Raw genomic sequence first — 19,155 nt, forward strand, 5'->3', positions numbered from 1 at the left:
GAACTTACTCACAGAGGAAAAGTACCCAAACATGAGGAAATGTGCTACCTTCTTGACTGCATTATTTGGCTCCACTTATTTATGTGAGTCAGCCTTTTCCCACATGAAGATTATTAAGTCCAAATACCGTTCCACCATGACTGATGGCTGATTCCATTCAGTGCAAGTCATCAGAGTAAGGTAGGCTAATGACCAAAAATGCTGTGTTGTATTGTGCCATACGGGTTCATGCAGGTATGCAAGGTAGACCAACATAAGATATACTCAGTGTATATATATATATAAAAATATGTTTATCATTTTTAATGTAGGTAGATCATTTGGACTTGGTCATTTTAAAAGTAGCTCCCAAGCTGAAAAGGTGTGGGCACCCCTGGGCTAGATACTTCATAAGAGAGACATGACAAACAGGAGAGTGCACAAATAGTTACAGAGAAGTTGCCTACATGGTAGGCCATTATGTGTTAGCTATCCCTGTAGTCTCTAATATAATATTTGAGTGAATCATATAACAAAGCACAGTTAGCACTTAGCAGAACCGGCTCATAGAGAATGGCGCAAGGCAGAGGTGGGGAAACAGAAAGCAGAGAGCCAAGGGTAAAAAATGGGTATGTCATCCAAAACCGTCAGGTCATGCATTCCCTTGGGTGTCCAGTATGTCGGACAGTCCTGGATGACGTGGTCTGCGGTTTGTTCCTCAGCGCCACACTCGCACGCCGCACAAGGTACCAAGACCCATCTGTACATCGATGGGCAGAAGCATCCGACGCCGGTTCGTATCGATCAAGCCTCACCCATGCCGGTCTGGGTAAGTCCATCCCGGGAGGGGAAGGACCGGCGGCTAGGATGAAATCACAGAGTTTGGAGGTGTTTGCCTCCCACTCCACACGCCAGATGTGGTCCGCCCATCCTGCCTTGCTGATGTTAAGATCTCTGCATTGCTGCATGAGATCCCGTGCGGCAGGCACCAAAGTGTGTCTCGACTTGAGGTGAGGGATTCAAGGTTGGAGTGAAAGGATGATCATGTGGAAGTTTGGAGTGTAGTCCCATAAAGTTATCCCCACCGGGTCTTGAACCCCCGTCTCCCAGGTGGGAGTCCAATGCTCTGACCACTACTCTACTTAAGCAGAGGAGATTGGTGGGTTGATTTTGGTGTCCTTCTTGATTTTGGTATGCTGGGACTACTGCCTCTTGTGGTGCCAACAGAGAGATGCAGGCCAACATTGTCGGGAGGGAGGGAGTGATAGATCGACAAACTATACTAGGTGCACTGGCTTCCAGCCATGCACAAAAACTGTCCTTCGTCACGGTATACCTTAAGAAGCGTTGTAGATTGCCAACGTACATCGTAAGTGGGAAACGCAGTCCAGGACTCGCAGTGGAATCAGCGGTAGACTACAGGACTGTACGCAGTGGAATCAGCGGTAGGCTACAGGACTACGCAGTGGAATCAGCGGTAGGCTACAGGACTCTACGCAGTGGAATCAGCGGTAGGCTACAGGACTCTACGTAGTGGAATCAGCGGTAGGCTACAGGACTACGCAGTGGAATCAGCGGTAGGCTACAGGACTCTACGCAGTGGAATCAGCGGTAGGCTACAGGACTCTACGTAGTGGAATCAGCGGTAGACTACAGGACTCTACGCAGTGGGCAGACAGTGCTCAGGCCAACAGAATTTTTGGAGGAAAACCTCATTGCCCGTATGGTTTAGGTGAACTCCACCCTTTACAACTTCTACACTACAAGTTGGGTGGAGCCTCATTCTACACAACTTTCCCATGTCATTGTTTTGCAGAACCTACAACTCTTTGGTGTTGTTAATTATAAAAGGAAAAAAAATCTTGACCAAGGCCCAATCCCAATACCCCCCCTTAGCCCTAGCCCCTAGTTTTGGAGTGCCCTCGACTGGGTAGTGGCCCTTCAGAACGGAGCCACAAGGGATAGGGGTTGAAATCTTTACCTAAGAAATGGGACACCACTCGCTACGTCTTCAATCGGAATTTTATTAGTTGCCTGATTTTCTGTGGAGTCCCTGGGATGTTACAGTATGATTACTATTATTATAGTGACACATCTGACCAAATTCCAGGACAAAACAAAACAGATTAATCACTTGTACAGCCAGGAAGCATGTTTACACATCGTCTGTTAACGTTAGTCCTGCCCATAAAAATGCACTGATATTAGATGAGCAGGGAAGAGCAGAACAATACTAGCCTACTGGATTATTTTTCGGACTTCATACACTGGACATGGAATCAACTGTCACTCAAAATGTTTTGTTTGCACAACGTTATATTGATTAGATTAGATTCAACATTGCACCGTAGCCTACAAGTAAATTACTGAAACATCAAAACGCAATGAAATGCCGTTGACATCGTACAGCGAATAGCAATTTTTTTCTGAAATGCGTGTCATAACTATCCAATGACATGTTCCTTTGCATCTACATTAAACTAAGCTTTTCTATGGATTTGACAATTTTTGAATGATTATTTGCAAAGATATTGGGCTTTTTCACCATGGTTTTTCACGGCACCGGCAGCCATGTTTCATATCACTGCCTCGGTTCGCAAAGCATTGTGTGAACTTTCATCTACCCCTCGGTTTCAAGTCAGCATCTGAAAACCCTCGTTTTGGAGGGCTGTTTGAACGTCCACTAGCCCTCGATATGCCCCCTTGCCCTCGAAGCTAAAAGGAATGGGACACACTACCCTACGCGTGAACGCGCAAAATGTAGGGGAAGGGCCAAGGGCTAGGGCTAAGGGGGGGTAATGGTTTTGGGCCCAAGCCTCATATCACAATAGCCCCTATGCACAACGCTGCAATACATGGCCTTGGGACAAGTGATTCAATATACAGGTATGTTTGATCAAGTGAAGATGATGTCATTGGGGGAAGTAGGCTGTGTGTGTTAGAATAAATACATGACCAAACTGTATTGGTTACTGTAGGCCTACATCTTTATTGTGACATGGCCAAGGCAAGCCCGCCAGCAGCTTCAGTGCCAATGGTGAATTGTATCAAGTAGGCTCTCCATTTCCCCCTGCTTGGGTGTTTGTATTTCACAGAAGATGGTTTAGTCTTCAAGGTGGTTTATTTGTCATAGTTTATGTACTTTACACAGTGGTGTAGTGGAGGGTATATGGAGGTACACAAAGTATACCCACCTTTTCCATGGACCCACAGTACTGTATACCCACTTCTTTCACCACTAATGTAAAAACTAACATTGATGCTACTGTAGCCTATACCCACTTCTTTAGTCACCTGACCATACATGTACTGGTACCATGTACAATGAAATGTTTACCTGAGAACTTATACTTCCATAGACAACAAAAAGACAAGCAATAAAGTAAAACAAGGCTGGAACAATGTTATGTTTATGTAGGTGTAATGTTTTAAATGCTTACCATTTCAAAAGTATTGCTCCACAAAATGACCCCAGCATGCAACCAAACAGAAATCCTGGAAACCCAAAGTAATACAACTGTCAATTTAACTGGTTATGTTATATCTTATACAAAATACATCTAATCAATGTAAAGGACATTAAAGTAATCAGTCTTAATCCCACAATATTTCCTGAAGTTGTGTAACCGTTGTATAAAAGCAATAACTCACTTGGGGGTCATGAATAAGCCATGGAAATGAACAGGAATAAACAGGAAATGTCTGGGAATTAATGGGAATACATCTGTTTTCCAGTTTAATCCTGTTAATTCCCATTGGAAGTTTGTAAATATTCACGAAATTTTGCCACCCAACACCCATGATTCGTCTTGTGTGCCCCTAGCACACTCAATGCAAACAAATTATTCATTAATTGAGGCCTTTTGCGATTAGGTAATTACATACAGAGGTCATAATTGTGATTATGATTAATGCACAAATAATTGTGCAGCCAGTGGGGCTGCTTTAACACTAGCTAGTTAACAGCAAGGAGAAAGGCCAGGCTGAGTTGGTTTTCTTAAAGGAACAACACAGTGGTTGAATTTTTATCACTTTTCAGATATCTTAAGGCAACAACAAAACAAATGTGCACAATTATTTCATAATTGGTCCATAAACTTCTTTTAAAACAGCACGCTGAGGTAATGCCACCAAAACGCTCAAAAGTATGGTTATACTACACGCCTATGTCGTATGGTAAAAATAAATAAATAAAAATGCGGATTTCCTCCATTACCTAGCTAGCTAGTGCATTGGTTACTTAGTGGTAGTTTTAACTTCTGTAGCAGCAAAATGTGTTCAGGCTATCGTTATTAACTAATGTTATGCTTAATGTTAAGACCCCCCTAGGCCTACTACCACCACAACTGCTACTGCTGATGTTGCCCCAGCAGCAGCCTTGACACACCGTTCACATTAGCTGCAAGGTCACAGACTAAAAATGTGTAGTCACTGTGTCATAGAAATTGTAGTTTCATCACCTCCTTTGTAATTCACCACCTCCCTCAACCTTTCACATAGCTGTGCTAATCTTATTCATGACAGGATGACCTCCAGGAGGTCAACACACCTAGACGTTGTCTACTCCAGAATAACCATCCTTTGTCCCATCGTCCCTGCAAGAATTACCGCCTTTTCTCATGTCACGTGTCTGTATTCTCGACCACTGTTGATGACGCCTGCCATTTAATATGACGTGTAGAATGGGTTAGCCAATCACATCCTGGAAGCGCCATACCTGTGTATTGCTTGAATATAAGGCCGCATAAGACCAGACTGGGGCACTTCACTTGGATAAACCACTCACGTGCGTTGTCCTGAAGTCCTTGCGCTCGTATGTTTTCTCAATAAACCAGACATAACCTGTTTGAGCAAATCTTGGCAAATCCTTTTTGACTAGATCAGTTAAAAATCTTCTACAACTGTCATTAGTTATATTGTAATAAATGCAGTTTGATACTCTTTTAAACACTTTCAAAATGTATTCTTGTAAACATAACCTGAATGTGGGAGGATTGATGGCATTTTACACAACTGAATGCTTCCATTCACATGATGGTTATGGAATGGAAAAAATGCAAAAAAGAAATTCAAAGTATTGATTGAAGTATTCAATTGGTATCGGTATCACTTTAAGGCTATTGGTATTGGTATCGTAATTTTTGAGATGATACCCAGCCCTACCGTTTACCCACCTAGTCACTCAGTGAGCTAGATGGCGGAAATAGCCATACAGCAGCATTAGCCTACAGCTAACATACAGTAGGTGACATGTACAGTAATGTTTTTGGCTATCTAGCTGCTTAATCTAGAGAAAGCACAACACTGTTGTCTTTATGCAAGTAACTATTAGCTAGCTAACTTCATCATGAACGTATGGGCAAAATAAAATTAGCTAATGTTAGCTACTCCACGAATGTTAGCTACAGTATAGCTAACGTTACTATCTAGTATCACCAAACGTCTGATACCCAGAGACGCCAAACGTCCGATACCCACAAAAACGTGATTAATTCATTGCATAGTCAGCCCAACGTGCATATTATGCGGGGTCTAGCATCAATTCAGACTGCAGTTCGCTGCATACATTGGGCGAAATATGCGGGATCATCTAATGCAGGTAATTCATCTAATTAGGTAACTTTACAGTAAATTAATATAGCTAGCTAACCAGAGATAGTCCAGTCCTTTCAAGGCATTATGATGACATACATTTATTTTCATATTCAAGACACTACATAGTAGTGGAGTGGCTCTCAAGCACCACATTGTGGCAATGGAGTAACATTACATTCGGAGAAGGGGTGCCATTGCCAATGCAGTGTTGTCATTTATAGCATAGAACTACGAGTTTACAACTTTAGCTGAGTCACATTGAGATTGTACTGCTGAGTGTCCAAGTTACACACAACGTCCTTCCTGAAAAAAATTAAACAGAGACTGATAAAGCTGTAGTAGTACACATTTGGCTGCATAACAATAGGCGAGGGGGGGGTTCAATATTGTTTACAGTAACAAGTGCTACTACCTCCCAGTGATCAATCAATCAGACAGTCTAGTGAAAAAATGGCACATACTGTATACTCCAAGAGTTTCCACCTAGTTGTTTCACATTGAGATTGCACTGCTGAGCATCCAAGTTAAAACATCACAAGAGTTATTTGGAGATGAATTGCATAGTCTGGTGTTTCCCATGAGCCAAGCAGCGCGTTTCCCAAATTAAAAAGCTAAGGCATGTTGGTAGTTTGAAACAATATTACCTGGGCCCTATTGAAATTGTAAGGATTATTAGGGCCCGAGCACTGGCGGTGCGAGGCCCTATTGAAATTGTAAGGATTATTAGTGTGAATGTTGATTCAGCATTCACACTATTGTTCTCCAGGAGTGGGTTGCACCAACTGGTCTTAAACTGGTTGTAAGTTAAGACGGTCTTAACTTTCCTGGGCGTAATTTAAGACCGTTGCACCAGCTGGTCGTAAGCTAAATTTTCACTATGACCAGGCATAGATTCTACGCCTACCCAAGAGCAGCTTAAGTCTAAGCTTAGAACGTTTATGATCACATTTCCATAGTAACGCTGACGGTTAGGCTACTATTTGAAAATTAAATAGTGACACTTAGCCTATTATTTAAATAGTATTTTAATACGGTAACGGTAGGTAGGTTTAGTGCAATGGCTCGTCTGATCCACCGCATTATTAATGACATGGCATTTAGACGTGAGCGCGTCGTTAGGGATCGGAGCAACCTGTTGGATGTCTATGATGACACTGAATTAATAGAGGTTCCAATTTTGTAGGAGAGACCTATCTACAGTATGGCTAAATCCGTTATAGGACGCGTAACACTGTAATCAGTGACCGTTATAATAGCCTCCTCGCGCGCAGTAACATTGCTTAGCAACTGACGCTGTTTCATTCTTTCACATGGACGCGCAGTTCTAAGACCGGTCGTAGTTGCGCCTAGGCGTAACTTTGGTTGGTGCAACAGGCTTACGTCCATTCTAAAAAATGGTCTTGGCTACGACCTGTTTAGCAGTTACGACCGTCTTAAGTTAAGACCAGTTGGTGCAACCCACTCCAGTTCTTTATTTTATACTTTTTCTGTATGTTTTTTGGCTCTCTCTAGCTCCTTCATATTTTGAGCTACTTAAACCATTCAAGTATCAAAATGTTCAGCTTGTTAAGGACACGATGGGACTTTTCAGATTTTTAATACCTTTTATACTTTTTAAAATATTCAGCTTTTTCAACATTTTTTTTTTATGGAAGTCAATGGGGGAGTTTTGAAACCTTCTTCAGCCTTCAACACCTTCATACAGAAACCATTCAACTGTCAAAATGTTCAGCTCTTTAAGGTCATTGTGGGGTATCTTTCGGATTTTTAATATGTGACAGCGGCTGGTGATTTGGTCCGCAACTCGGCAAACCCCGAAATGCGCTAGAGGGCAAAATAGCTAAAATAACTTTTTTTTTTTTTTTGCGTATTACCAAAGTTGAAGTTGTGAAGAACCTACTTACTATAACAGACAACAGTTTTAGGTTCACGAAATACGTTTAATTAGTCTGCAAACTAAGCTCGTTTTTAGCTGATTTCGAGCCGGGTTTGGGGGCGGGCAGATCGATTAGCATGATTTGTTTTCATTGGCTATTGCTTCCGGGTTCTCCGCCCCCCACCCTGCCCATAAGAACAGCACGCCGTCTTTGTTTACATTCAGTTCCAAGTTTAACCATGGATGCTACAGCTTTTGCGAAAGCTCTGAACAAAGATCTGCTCAACGCCGCTCGACGATTCAACAATGGAGAACTTATGGATTCGTACCTAAAGGACCACATGGATGTTGACGATGGTACAAACTCGGAATGTGGTAGTGAAGAAGAGGACAATGCTTCTGATCTCGAGCTGGAAGTCGACGAAGATGGAGAAGACGGGGATGACATCCAGGACATGGAAAGAGTTTTACGAGCAATCGATATTGTTACCGTGAACATCGACTGTGAAGCAGAAGAAATGGACAGGATCAAAAACTTTGATTGCAAGTGCCAAGTGAGACGAAAGGAGAATTCTGCTGTGGCTCCTACCTCTTGCCTTCGCAAAGTGAACCCTGAAGTGGTTTACCGGTCGAGACTGAACATGGCAGCTAGAACTCCAGGAGAGCAGGACTCGTTCGTACACGCAGTTTTGTATTTGTTGAACTGTGATACAGCAAACGAAAGTTGCGTCGAACGACGTACCAGATTCACACGACGGTTGTCTGCCGCCAAGCTTTCTGCTTTTCTATAGGGTAAGCTATCTTTATACTATCTGTGCTGTTTACATTTACGTTAGTCGTTTAGCAGTAGCTCATTTCTAAACAAGTGACTGAGTCTAGCTAGCATAACAAATCTAGCACTAACTAACAAAGGCTAGCTAGCTAACGTTAGCTAACATGCTAGTTAGCTGAGCTAGCCCTTTGTTCCTAAACTAGCCAGCGAGGCAGCTAATAGCTAGCTAGGTAGCTATTACAGAGAGAAACAGAATGAGAGAGCATGAGAGGTATGTTAGTCTGACACCTTTGTTTTTTGTTTTGGTTACAGCATGAGCAAAAACAAGCTCCAGGCCATAGCCCAAGACTACCAGGAGAATGGTGGACAAGTGCGAGAAAGGAAGAAAGGTCCACGTACAAACCGCTACTTCCTTAAGAAAGAGGACATCGAACGAGTTGTGACGTTCATCGGCAACTACGCTGAAGACCATGCCATTGTCTTGCCTGGCAGACACCCTGGTCACAGGGATTTAACTGCAAAGTTGCTGCCATCCAATGTCTCCAAAGCTTCAGTGTGGCGGCTCTACAAAGATGCTGTGGAAAAGCTTGGTATGTAAAAGTTGGATAAATACATACATATTTACATCCTATGGTTAAAAACATACATATTTAATTCAATATCATACTAATAAAATATTATTTATTTTCAGAACACCGTGTTGTGGCTCTGGACACCTTCAGACGGCTGTGGAAGTCATTGCTCCCTCACATAGCAAGCACCAAACCCCGGACAGATCTCTGCTGGCAGTGTCAGAGCAACAACTATCAAGTTTACCGAAGTGCCAACCTGCCTGACAACGTGAAATCAGCCAAGCTGAAGAAGCAGGAGCAGCATCTCAACCTTGTTCTACAGGAGCGGTCACTCTACAATGACATGAAAGCTACATGTGTCAAGACCTGTGAGGATTTGCAGCTCTCCCTTGGCCCCTCCACACCAGCCAGCAAGAAGATCAGACTGGGGCACTTCAATGGAATGCTTCCATTCACATGATGGTTATGGAATGGAAAAAATGCAAAAAAGAAATTCAAAGTATTGATTGAAGTATTCAATTGGTATCGGTATCACTTTAAGGCTATTGGTATTGGTATCGTAATTTTTGAGATGATACCCAGCCCTACCGTTTACCCACCTAGTCACTCAGTGAGCTAGATGGCGGAAATAGCCATACAGCAGCATTAGCCTACAGCTAACATACAGTAGGTGACATGTACAGTAATGTTTTTGGCTATCTAGCTGCTTAATCTAGAGAAAGCACAACACTGTTGTCTTTATGCAAGTAACTATTAGCTAGCTAACTTCATCATGAACGTATGGGCAAAATAAAATTAGCTAATGTTAGCTACTCCACGAATGTTAGCTACAGTATAGCTAACGTTACTATCTAGTATCACCAAACGTCTGATACCCAGAGACGCCAAACGTCCGATACCCACAAAAACGTGATTAATTCATTGCATAGTCAGCCCAACGTGCATATTATGCGGGGTCTAGCATCAATTCAGACTGCAGTTCGCTGCATACATTGGGCGAAATATGCGGGATCATCTAATGCAGGTAATTCATCTAATTAGGTAACTTTACAGTAAATTAATATAGCTAGCTAACCAGAGATAGTCCAGTCCTTTCAAGGCATTATGATGACATACATTTATTTTCATATTCAAGACACTACATAGTAGTGGAGTGGCTCTCAAGCACCACATTGTGGCAATGGAGTAACATTACATTCGGAGAAGGGGTGCCATTGCCAATGCAGTGTTGTCATTTATAGCATAGAACTACGAGTTTACAACTTTAGCTGAGTCACATTGAGATTGCACTGCTGAGCATCCAAGTTAAAACATCACAAGAGTTATTTGGAGATGAATTGCATAGTCTGGTGTTTCCCATGAGCCAAGCAGCGCGTTTCCCAAATTAAAAAGCTAAGGCATGTTGGTAGTTTGAAACAATATTACCTGGGCCCTATTGAAATTGTAAGGATTATTAGGGCCCGAGCACTGGCGGTGCGAGGCCCTATTGAAATTGTAAGGATTATTAGTGTGAATGTTGATTCAGCATTCACACTATTGTTCTCCAGGAGTGGGTTGCACCAACTGGTCTTAAACTGGTTGTAAGTTAAGACGGTCTTAACTTTCCTGGGCGTAATTTAAGACCGTTGCACCAGCTGGTCGTAAGCTAAATTTTCACTATGACCAGGCATAGATTCTACGCCTACCCAAGAGCAGCTTAAGTCTAAGCTTAGAACGTTTATGATCACATTTCCATAGTAACGCTGACGGTTAGGCTACTATTTGAAAATTAAATAGTGACACTTAGCCTATTATTTAAATAGTATTTTAATACGGTAACGGTAGGTAGGTTTAGTGCAATGGCTCGTCTGATCCACCGCATTATTAATGACATGGCATTTAGACGTGAGCGCGTCGTTAGGGATCGGAGCAACCTGTTGGATGTCTATGATGACACTGAATTAATAGAGGTTCCAATTTTGTAGGAGAGACCTATCTACAGTATGGCTAAATCCGTTATAGGACGCGTAACACTGTAATCAGTGACCGTTATAATAGCCTCCTCGCGCGCAGTAACATTGCTTAGCAACTGACGCTGTTTCATTCTTTCACATGGACGCGCAGTTCTAAGACCGGTCGTAGTTGCGCCTAGGCGTAACTTTGGTTGGTGCAACAGGCTTACGTCCATTCTAAAAAATGGTCTTGGCTACGACCTGTTTAGCAGTTACGACCGTCTTAAGTTAAGACCAGTTGGTGCAACCCACTCCAGTTCTTTATTTTATACTTTTTCTGTATGTTTTTTGGCTCTCTCTAGCTCCTTCATATTTTGAGCTACTTAAACCATTCAAGTATCAAAATGTTCAGCTTGTTAAGGACACGATGGGACTTTTCAGATTTTTAATACCTTTTATACTTTTTAAAATATTCAGCTTTTTCAACATTTTTTTTTATGGAAGTCAATGGGGGAGTTTTGAAACCTTCTTCAGCCTTCAACACCTTCATACAGAAACCATTCAACTGTCAAAATGTTCAGCTCTTTAAGGTCATTGTGGGGTATCTTTCGGATTTTTAATATGTGACAGCGGCTGGTGATTTGGTCCGCAACTCGGCAAACCCCGAAATGCGCTAGAGGGCAAAATAGCTAAAATAACTTTTTTTTTTTTTTTGCGTATTACCAAAGTTGAAGTTGTGAAGAACCTACTTACTATAACAGACAACAGTTTTAGGTTCACGAAATACGTTTAATTAGTCTGCAAACTAAGCTCGTTTTTAGCTGATTTCGAGCCGGGTTTGGGGGCGGGCAGATCGATTAGCATGATTTGTTTTCATTGGCTATTGCTTCCGGGTTCTCCGCCCCCCACCCTGCCCATAAGAACAGCACGCCGTCTTTGTTTACATTCAGTTCCAAGTTTAACCATGGATGCTACAGCTTTTGCGAAAGCTCTGAACAAAGATCTGCTCAACGCCGCTCGACGATTCGACAATGGAGAACTTATGGATTCGTACCTAAAGGACCATGGATGTGGACATGGATGTTGACGATGGTACAAACTCGGAATGTGGTAGTGAAGAAGAGGACAATGCTTCTGATCTCGAGCTGGAAGTCGACGAAGATGGAGAAGACGGGGATGACATCCAGGACATGGAAAGAGTTTTACGAGCAATCGATATTGTTACCGTGAACATCGACTGTGAAGCAGAAGAAATGGACAGGATCAAAAACTTTGATTGCAAGTGCCAAGTGAGACGAAAGGAGAATTCTGCTGTGGCTCCTACCTCTTGCCTTCGCAAAGTGAACCCTGAAGTGGTTTACCGGTCGAGACTGAACATGGCAGCTAGAACTCCAGGAGAGCAGGACTCGTTCGTACACGCAGTTTTGTATTTGTTGAACTGTGATACAGCAAACGAAAGTTGCGTCGAACGACGTACCAGATTCACACGACGGTTGTCTGCCGCCAAGCTTTCTGCTTTTCTATAGGGTAAGCTATCTTTATACTATCTGTGCTGTTTACATTTACGTTAGTCGTTTAGCAGTAGCTCATTTCTAAACAAGTGACTGAGTCTAGCTAGCATAACAAATCTAGCACTAACTAACAAAGGCTAGCTAGCTAACGTTAGCTAACATGCTAGTTAGCTGAGCTAGCCCTTTGTTCCTAAACTAGCCAGCGAGGCAGCTAATAGCTAGCTAGGTAGCTATTACAGAGAGAAACAGAATGAGAGAGCATGAGAGGTATGTTAGTCTGACACCTTTGTTTTTTGTTTTGGTTACAGCATGAGCAAAAACAAGCTCCAGGCCATAGCCCAAGACTACCAGGAGAATGGTGGACAAGTGCGAGAAAGGAAGAAAGGTCCACGTACAAACCGCTACTTCCTTAAGAAAGAGGACATCGAACGAGTTGTGACGTTCATCGGCAACTACGCTGAAGACCATGCCATTGTCTTGCCTGGCAGACACCCTGGTCACAGGGATTTAACTGCAAAGTTGCTGCCATCCAATGTCTCCAAAGCTTCAGTGTGGCGGCTCTACAAAGATGCTGTGGAAAAGCTTGGTATGTAAAAGTTGGATAAATACATACATATTTACATCCTATGGTTAAAAACATACATATTTAATTCAATATCATACTAATAAAATATTATTTATTTTCAGAACACCGTGTTGTGGCTCTGGACACCTTCAGACGGCTGTGGAAGTCATTGCTCCCTCACATAGCAAGCACCAAACCCCGGACAGATCTCTGCTGGCAGTGTCAGAGCAACAACTATCAAGTTTACCGAAGTGCCAACCTGCCTGACAACGTGAAATCAGCCAAGCTGAAGAAGCAGGAGCAGCATCTCAACCTTGTTCTACAGGAGCGGTCACTCTACAATGACATGAAAGCTACATGTGTCAAGACCTGTGAGGATTTGCAGCTCTCCCTTGGCCCCTCCACACCAGCCAGCAAGAAGATCACTATGCACTACAGCTTTGATTTTGCACAACAGGTGAGAATACGTTCATCCTATGATGAGTGTGTTGTGATGTGATGTGGTATGGTTAGGGTTACATGTGTGTTTTTGATTTTCAATGCATCTCATCTTTTCCTTTTCTTCCTATTTTTTCCTTTGTCTCTTAGGTTCACTTCCCTTCTGACCCTTTTCAGCCAGGACCCATGTACTTCTTGACTCCTCGTAAGTGTGGCATTTTTGGTGTCTGCTGTGAGGGAATACCGAAGCAAGTGAACTACCTGATCGACGAAGGGATGGCCTCAAGCAAGGGCAGCAATGCAGTCATCAACTACGTGCATCATTTCTTCAACAACTATGGAGTTGGAGAAACACACGTGGACCTTCATTGCGACAACTGCCGTGGACAAAACAAGAACAATTTTGTGCTGTGGTACTGTGCTTGGCGGACCATGCACAAGCTTCACCTGCAGCTGGACGTCCACTTCCTGATTGCAGGCCACACCAAGTTTGGCCCTGACTGGTGCTTCGGCCTGGTCAAGCAGAGCTTCAGGAAGACCAGAGTGGACACTCTGTCTGCCATTGCTGGAGTCGTCAGGGACAGCTCTCCTGTGAAGCACGTCAACATCCCCCAGCTTGTTGGACTGGAAGACGGCACCGTGCTTGTTGAATGCTACAACTGGCAAGAGCATCTGAAACCCTACTTCCGGGCACTCCCACAGATTTCGAGTTACCAGCACTTCAGGTAATTATCATGCATTAGCTAGTCTATTTAATCAACACTTTCTGGTACTATTTTATGTATATGGAGTGCCAGTACTGTGGGCAATAGTTTAATGTACTTTCTTCCTTCTATTCTATTGCAGTTTTGATGCAGAGAGACCTGGCATGGTTGTGGCCAGAGAACACCGTGATGCACCGGCAGTTGAGTTTCAGCTGCTGCGCAAGCCTGATGTCCTGCCCCCCAGAGAAGGTCTTCCTGTGCAAGCCCCACCCGGACTGGACATGGCCAGACAGACATATCTCTTTAACAAGATCAGAGAGTTCTGTTCTGATGAGGGACGAGACATCACATGTCCCCCGCCAAACTCCACAGCAGCTCAGAACAAGACTGTCCGCTTGTAGATTCACTGCAGATCATCAGGACGGACAGCACTGCAGGAGAAAGGCCACAGCCTTTTCCTGTTTGTATACTGAAGCATTGCTTGTTCTCTTGCACAGACTTGCCCACACTTGCACAGACTGCATTGTTCGAATATTGAATACTGAGCCGAGTACTGTTATTACCTTGAGTATTGAGCTGGGGACTGTTATTACTTTGTTGTACACTTGATCCCAATGAACACTATGCACCTTGTTATTACTTTGTTGTGCACTTGATCACATTGAACACTGCACCTTGTTATTACTTTGCTGTGCACTTGATCACAATGAACACTATGCACCTTGTTATTACTTTGTTGTGCACTTGATCACATTGAACACTATGCACCTTATTACTTTGTTGTGCACTTGATCACAATGAACACTATGCACCTTGTCTATACAACAGACAACTGACTGTACACTTTAACACTTAGACTGTTGCCTTTTTTTGTACACTTTACTACTTATGCTTGTAATGTATATCATGTATTTGACAATAAAGAACGTTAAATTTGAACTTCATCTTATATTGTTCTTAACTGCATTCACAACACAAGATTAATACTGACTCAAAGAGTGTGGGGTCATCAGTGAGAGAGCACCTCACTTGGCAGCCACTCTCAGGTAATACCCCAAGTTGACAGCCACTCTGACAGATAATGACAGATCGTCCAGTGGGGGAGTGGCTGGGGGAGGGGTTACCAGGCCATTGTTCACGCCCATTACCTGGCAGTCAGAGGTGTGAAAATGTTGGAGAACTTTGGAGGGAGATTTCTCAGCTAAGTTGATTTGGCAGTACTAGCATTCAAATAAGCATATCTTCTTCAAATATGTTCAGATTTCAATGTATGAGACCTCATTTGAAAGCTTACAATCTGCACTTTCATAATCTGTAAAAAACTGAAAAATGAAAATGCCTAGTTGAGGACCAAATTACCAGCGGCGGTCACATATACTTTATACTTTTCTAAATATTCAGCTTTTTCAATAAATATATTTTTTTACAATGGAAGTATATGGGCAGACCATGAAATCCTCTTCCGCTTTGAAATCTCCTCCTTCATTTTTTGTGCTAGAAACCTCATTCAAAGTTTAAAATGTCCAGGACCTTTAGCTGAGTAAAACTCTTATTCAGATTTTTAAAATTCCTTATAGTTTTTATGTAAGGGTGTTTTCAAACCTATTTTTCGCTCCGATTCAATGGGAATCGGAACAAAATTAAGCCTATTTAAATTTAATTTAATTAATTTAAATTTTTATTATTTAACCCTCGCCAGACCACGCCCGCGCCGGCGCGGGCAATCACATGACTATTTTCCAGAGTCCATAGAATCGAAACGAATGCACCTAAAGTGCTCCGGGCAACTGTTCCCGAAGCTCCAGGCATGAGTCTCTAACATACTTTTGTGTGATGTCAATAGACCAAGGGAAACAACGATTTTAATTTAGATGCATAAATCATATTATTTGTGTGCCTTTACGCGCAGTTTCTATAGCAGGCGTTGCATGTTTTTGATTATCTCTGGCATATTTCGTCCTATTTTGATGCGGTAAAAAATGCCAGAATCGACTGTGTCCCACCTGAGCCAATGGGAGAACGAATACAGCGTCACGTGACCAAAAACTCAGACACTGTTTGAAAGTTCACGCGCTGAATACATGCCGGCTGAAGAGACACGAAGAGACGAGAGATAGAGATATAGAGAGGAGAAGAGAAAGAGAGAAAGAGATATAGAGAGGAGAAGAGAAAGAGAGAAAGATAATTTTATTCTAGCTAGGTTAGTTTTGATTATATATTTGTGTTTTGGAATCGTTTTGTTTTGTTTGTAGCATTTGGTAACGTTACCACAAAAATGGAATGGAAGGTAAATGTCCGTCCGCGTCGAACACTATGCGTCCCTCGAGCGCTCCAGTTCTGCGTCCAAGAGGCTCAAATTGATTTCTTACTGTCCGAGTCTGAAAGTGAGGATGAACAACATGATCTACCGGTAGATGAAGATGAATCGGATGACCCAGATTTTGATCCTCGTCATAGGTAAGAAAGACAGGTGTTTGTTTACTTGTCTGTTTACCTAGCTAGCTACACTTACAATGCCATGGTCAAGTAGTGCTGAGTTGAGTTGCTTTTTGTTGCTTTTGAATTGGTGATGTATGTCAGAAATATTTCTGTTGTCTGGCTTGTAACCTTGTATTTTCCTGTCTATCTTCACAGTGATTATTCGTTCAACTTCAGTGATCCAGACAATGAGCCTTCTACTAGCACTGGGAGGGGGAGAGGGAGGGGCAAGGGTGCCAAGCCTGCAAGCACTGGCAGTCCTACTGCTACTGTTACTAACAGGAGGTAAGCAAAAACAAGATGTAGCTATTGATAGGTTTTACACATTACATTTATCACTTTCGATCATAGAGTCTCCTACCTACTACTCCAAGCATAGTGTAAAAAAGTGGCTCATTGAGAACCAACAGTGTCAGCACTGATGTGACCTACCTTTGTCAGTAGCAGGTAGACATAGCCTACCCTTGTCAGTAGCAGGTAGACATAGCCTACCCTTGTCAGTAGCAGATAGATATAGCCTACCCTTGTCAGTAGCAGGTAGATATAGCCTACCCTTGTCAGTAGCAGGTAGATATAGCCTACCCTTGTCAGTAGCAGGTAGATATAGTGGTGTCTGAGTGAGGGGTGTGTGTGTGTGTCATGTGCGAATTAGCAAGAGGGTTTGAGAGAATGAGTCAGTTTTACTCCCTTTGCAAATGTTGTAAATTCTTCTTTCTCTTTTTTTGTCATATAGCACACCTTCAACAGCTGCAAAGGGGAAGCGCAAGCGCCAGACAGACAGGGCAGTGTCTCCGCAAGGCCAAGCCGCAGCAGGAGAGCCCTGGAGAACTGAGGAGGATCCCGACATTACCCCACAGCACCCACAATGGAGGCACACAAGGGATCCAGGACCCCAGGTAGACCTTCATGTGGATTTCACTCCAAAGGAACTCTTCCTGTTGTACTTTTCCACTGACTCAATGCTGACCATTGTCCGAAACACCAACAAGTATGCTTCAGAGCAGACCAAGAGCAAGAAGTACGAGTGGGAAAACATTGATCTAGAGACTCTTTGTCACTTTCTTGGTCTCCTCCTGTACACTTCCATTGTGCACCTGCCATGCCTCCAGGACTACTGGAAAACCAATCACATCATGTCAGTGCCCTTTCCCAGAATGATTATGTCCAGGGACAGATTCAGGAGGATATGGTGGAACATTCACCTCAGTGATCCAGAGAAGGATGTCGCAAACGATCGCCTGAAGGGACAACCACGGTATGACAAGCTGTTTCGCATGAAGCCGCTGTATGAAGAGATCCGCACAGCCTGCATGGCACACTATCATCCAGAGCTGAACCTGTCTATTGATGAGAGAATGGTGGCCACAAAGGCAAAAACAGGTATGACTCAATTCATGAAAGACAAGCCAACACGCTGGGGGATGAAACTATTCGTACTGGCTGACTCTTCCAATGGCTACACCATCAACTTTGAGATGTACACAGGCAAGTCGCACATTCCAACCAGCGAGCATGGAGTCTCTTATGATGCAGTGATGAATCTCATATGTCCGCGGTGGCTGGGGAGTGGATACCATATTTATATGGACAACTGGTACACCAGCCCAAAACTGTTCACTGACCTGCACACCATGAACTACGGAGCCTGCGGCACGTACAGAGAGAACAGGAAGGACATTCCCAGAGGCAGAGAGAATGCCATACCGAAGAACGCAGAGAGAGGCAAACTGAGGTGGATCCGGGAGGGGGTCCTGGTCTTCGTGAAGTGGATGGACACGAAGGTTGTGTCTATCTGCTCCACTCTACATCCTGCTTACACTCTTGGTGACACGATCCCGAGAAAGGTGAAGGAAGATAACATCTGGTCGGTGAAAGATGTGCAATGCCCCACCCCCATCAAAGCTTATAATAAGTTTATGGGTGGAGTTGATCTGTCAGATCAGCTCACAGGGTACTACTCAACCCACCGTAGAGCCGGCCGGTTCTATCGCACAATGTTCCTGCACTTTGTAGATATTGCTACAACGAATGCCTACATCATGCACTGTGAAATCTGTGAGAGAAGAACGCCCAAAGAAACCCCCATGTCCCACAAGGACTTCATCACTGAGCTTGTGGCCGGACTGTGTGGGGTGGAGGTCACAGGAGTTCCCACTCCCACCAACAGGAACGCTCAGCATATTCCTGTGCCCACTGCCACGCCTGAAGAGCTCGCAGAAAACCCGAGCAAGAAGAACACCATCGGGCGCAAGGTGTGCAGGCTCTGCGCAAAAAATGGCGAGAGGAAAGACACTTCCTGGAAGTGCAACGCATGCGATGTGGCCCTCTGCCTCAGTGTTGACAGGAACTGTTTCTTTGAATTCCTTTGAACTCCGGTTGACTGTCCTTCTGTCCTACTGACTCTGTTATGGTTCGGGCCGGGTCAGCCCCGGCTCACCCCCTGCTCCCTGTCTGGACCCCCATTTCTGCCCCGGACCCCCGATTCGCCCCGGACCCCTGGTTCGCCCCGGACCCCTGGTCCACTCTGCTTGCTCCTGGTCCAGACCCTCGCCCCTGCCCCGGACCCCCGATTCGCCCCGGACCCCCGATTCGCCCCGGACCCCTGGTTCGCCCCGGACCCCTGGTCCACTCTGCTTGCTCCTGGTCCAGACCCTCGCCCCTGCCCCGGACCCCCGATTCGCCCCGGACCCCCGATTCGCCCCGGACCCCTGGTTCGCCCCGGACCCCTGGTCCA

At 43.9% G+C, this 19,155-nt stretch overlaps 1 protein-coding gene across 1 annotated transcript; it reads left to right on the top strand.

The window, feature by feature from the left end:
• Nucleotides 1-604: 604 nt before the first annotated feature.
• On the top strand, nt 605-18,790 carry LOC311317064 (piggyBac transposable element-derived protein 4-like; the record flags this gene model as incomplete). The annotated part of the gene is made up of 4 exons (XM_084448062.1): nt 605-608; nt 702-808; nt 16,279-16,400; nt 17,155-18,790. 4 exons carry the CDS (start codon nt 605-607, stop codon nt 18,788-18,790), a joined length of 1,869 nt encoding a protein of 622 aa, XP_084304188.1.
• Nucleotides 18,791-19,155: the final 365 nt, after the last annotated feature.

Source organism: Borostomias antarcticus, assembly GCF_949987555.1.
Source record: "Borostomias antarcticus genome assembly, chromosome: 13".
Classification (NCBI taxonomy): Eukaryota; Metazoa; Chordata; class Actinopteri; order Stomiiformes; family Stomiidae; genus Borostomias; species Borostomias antarcticus.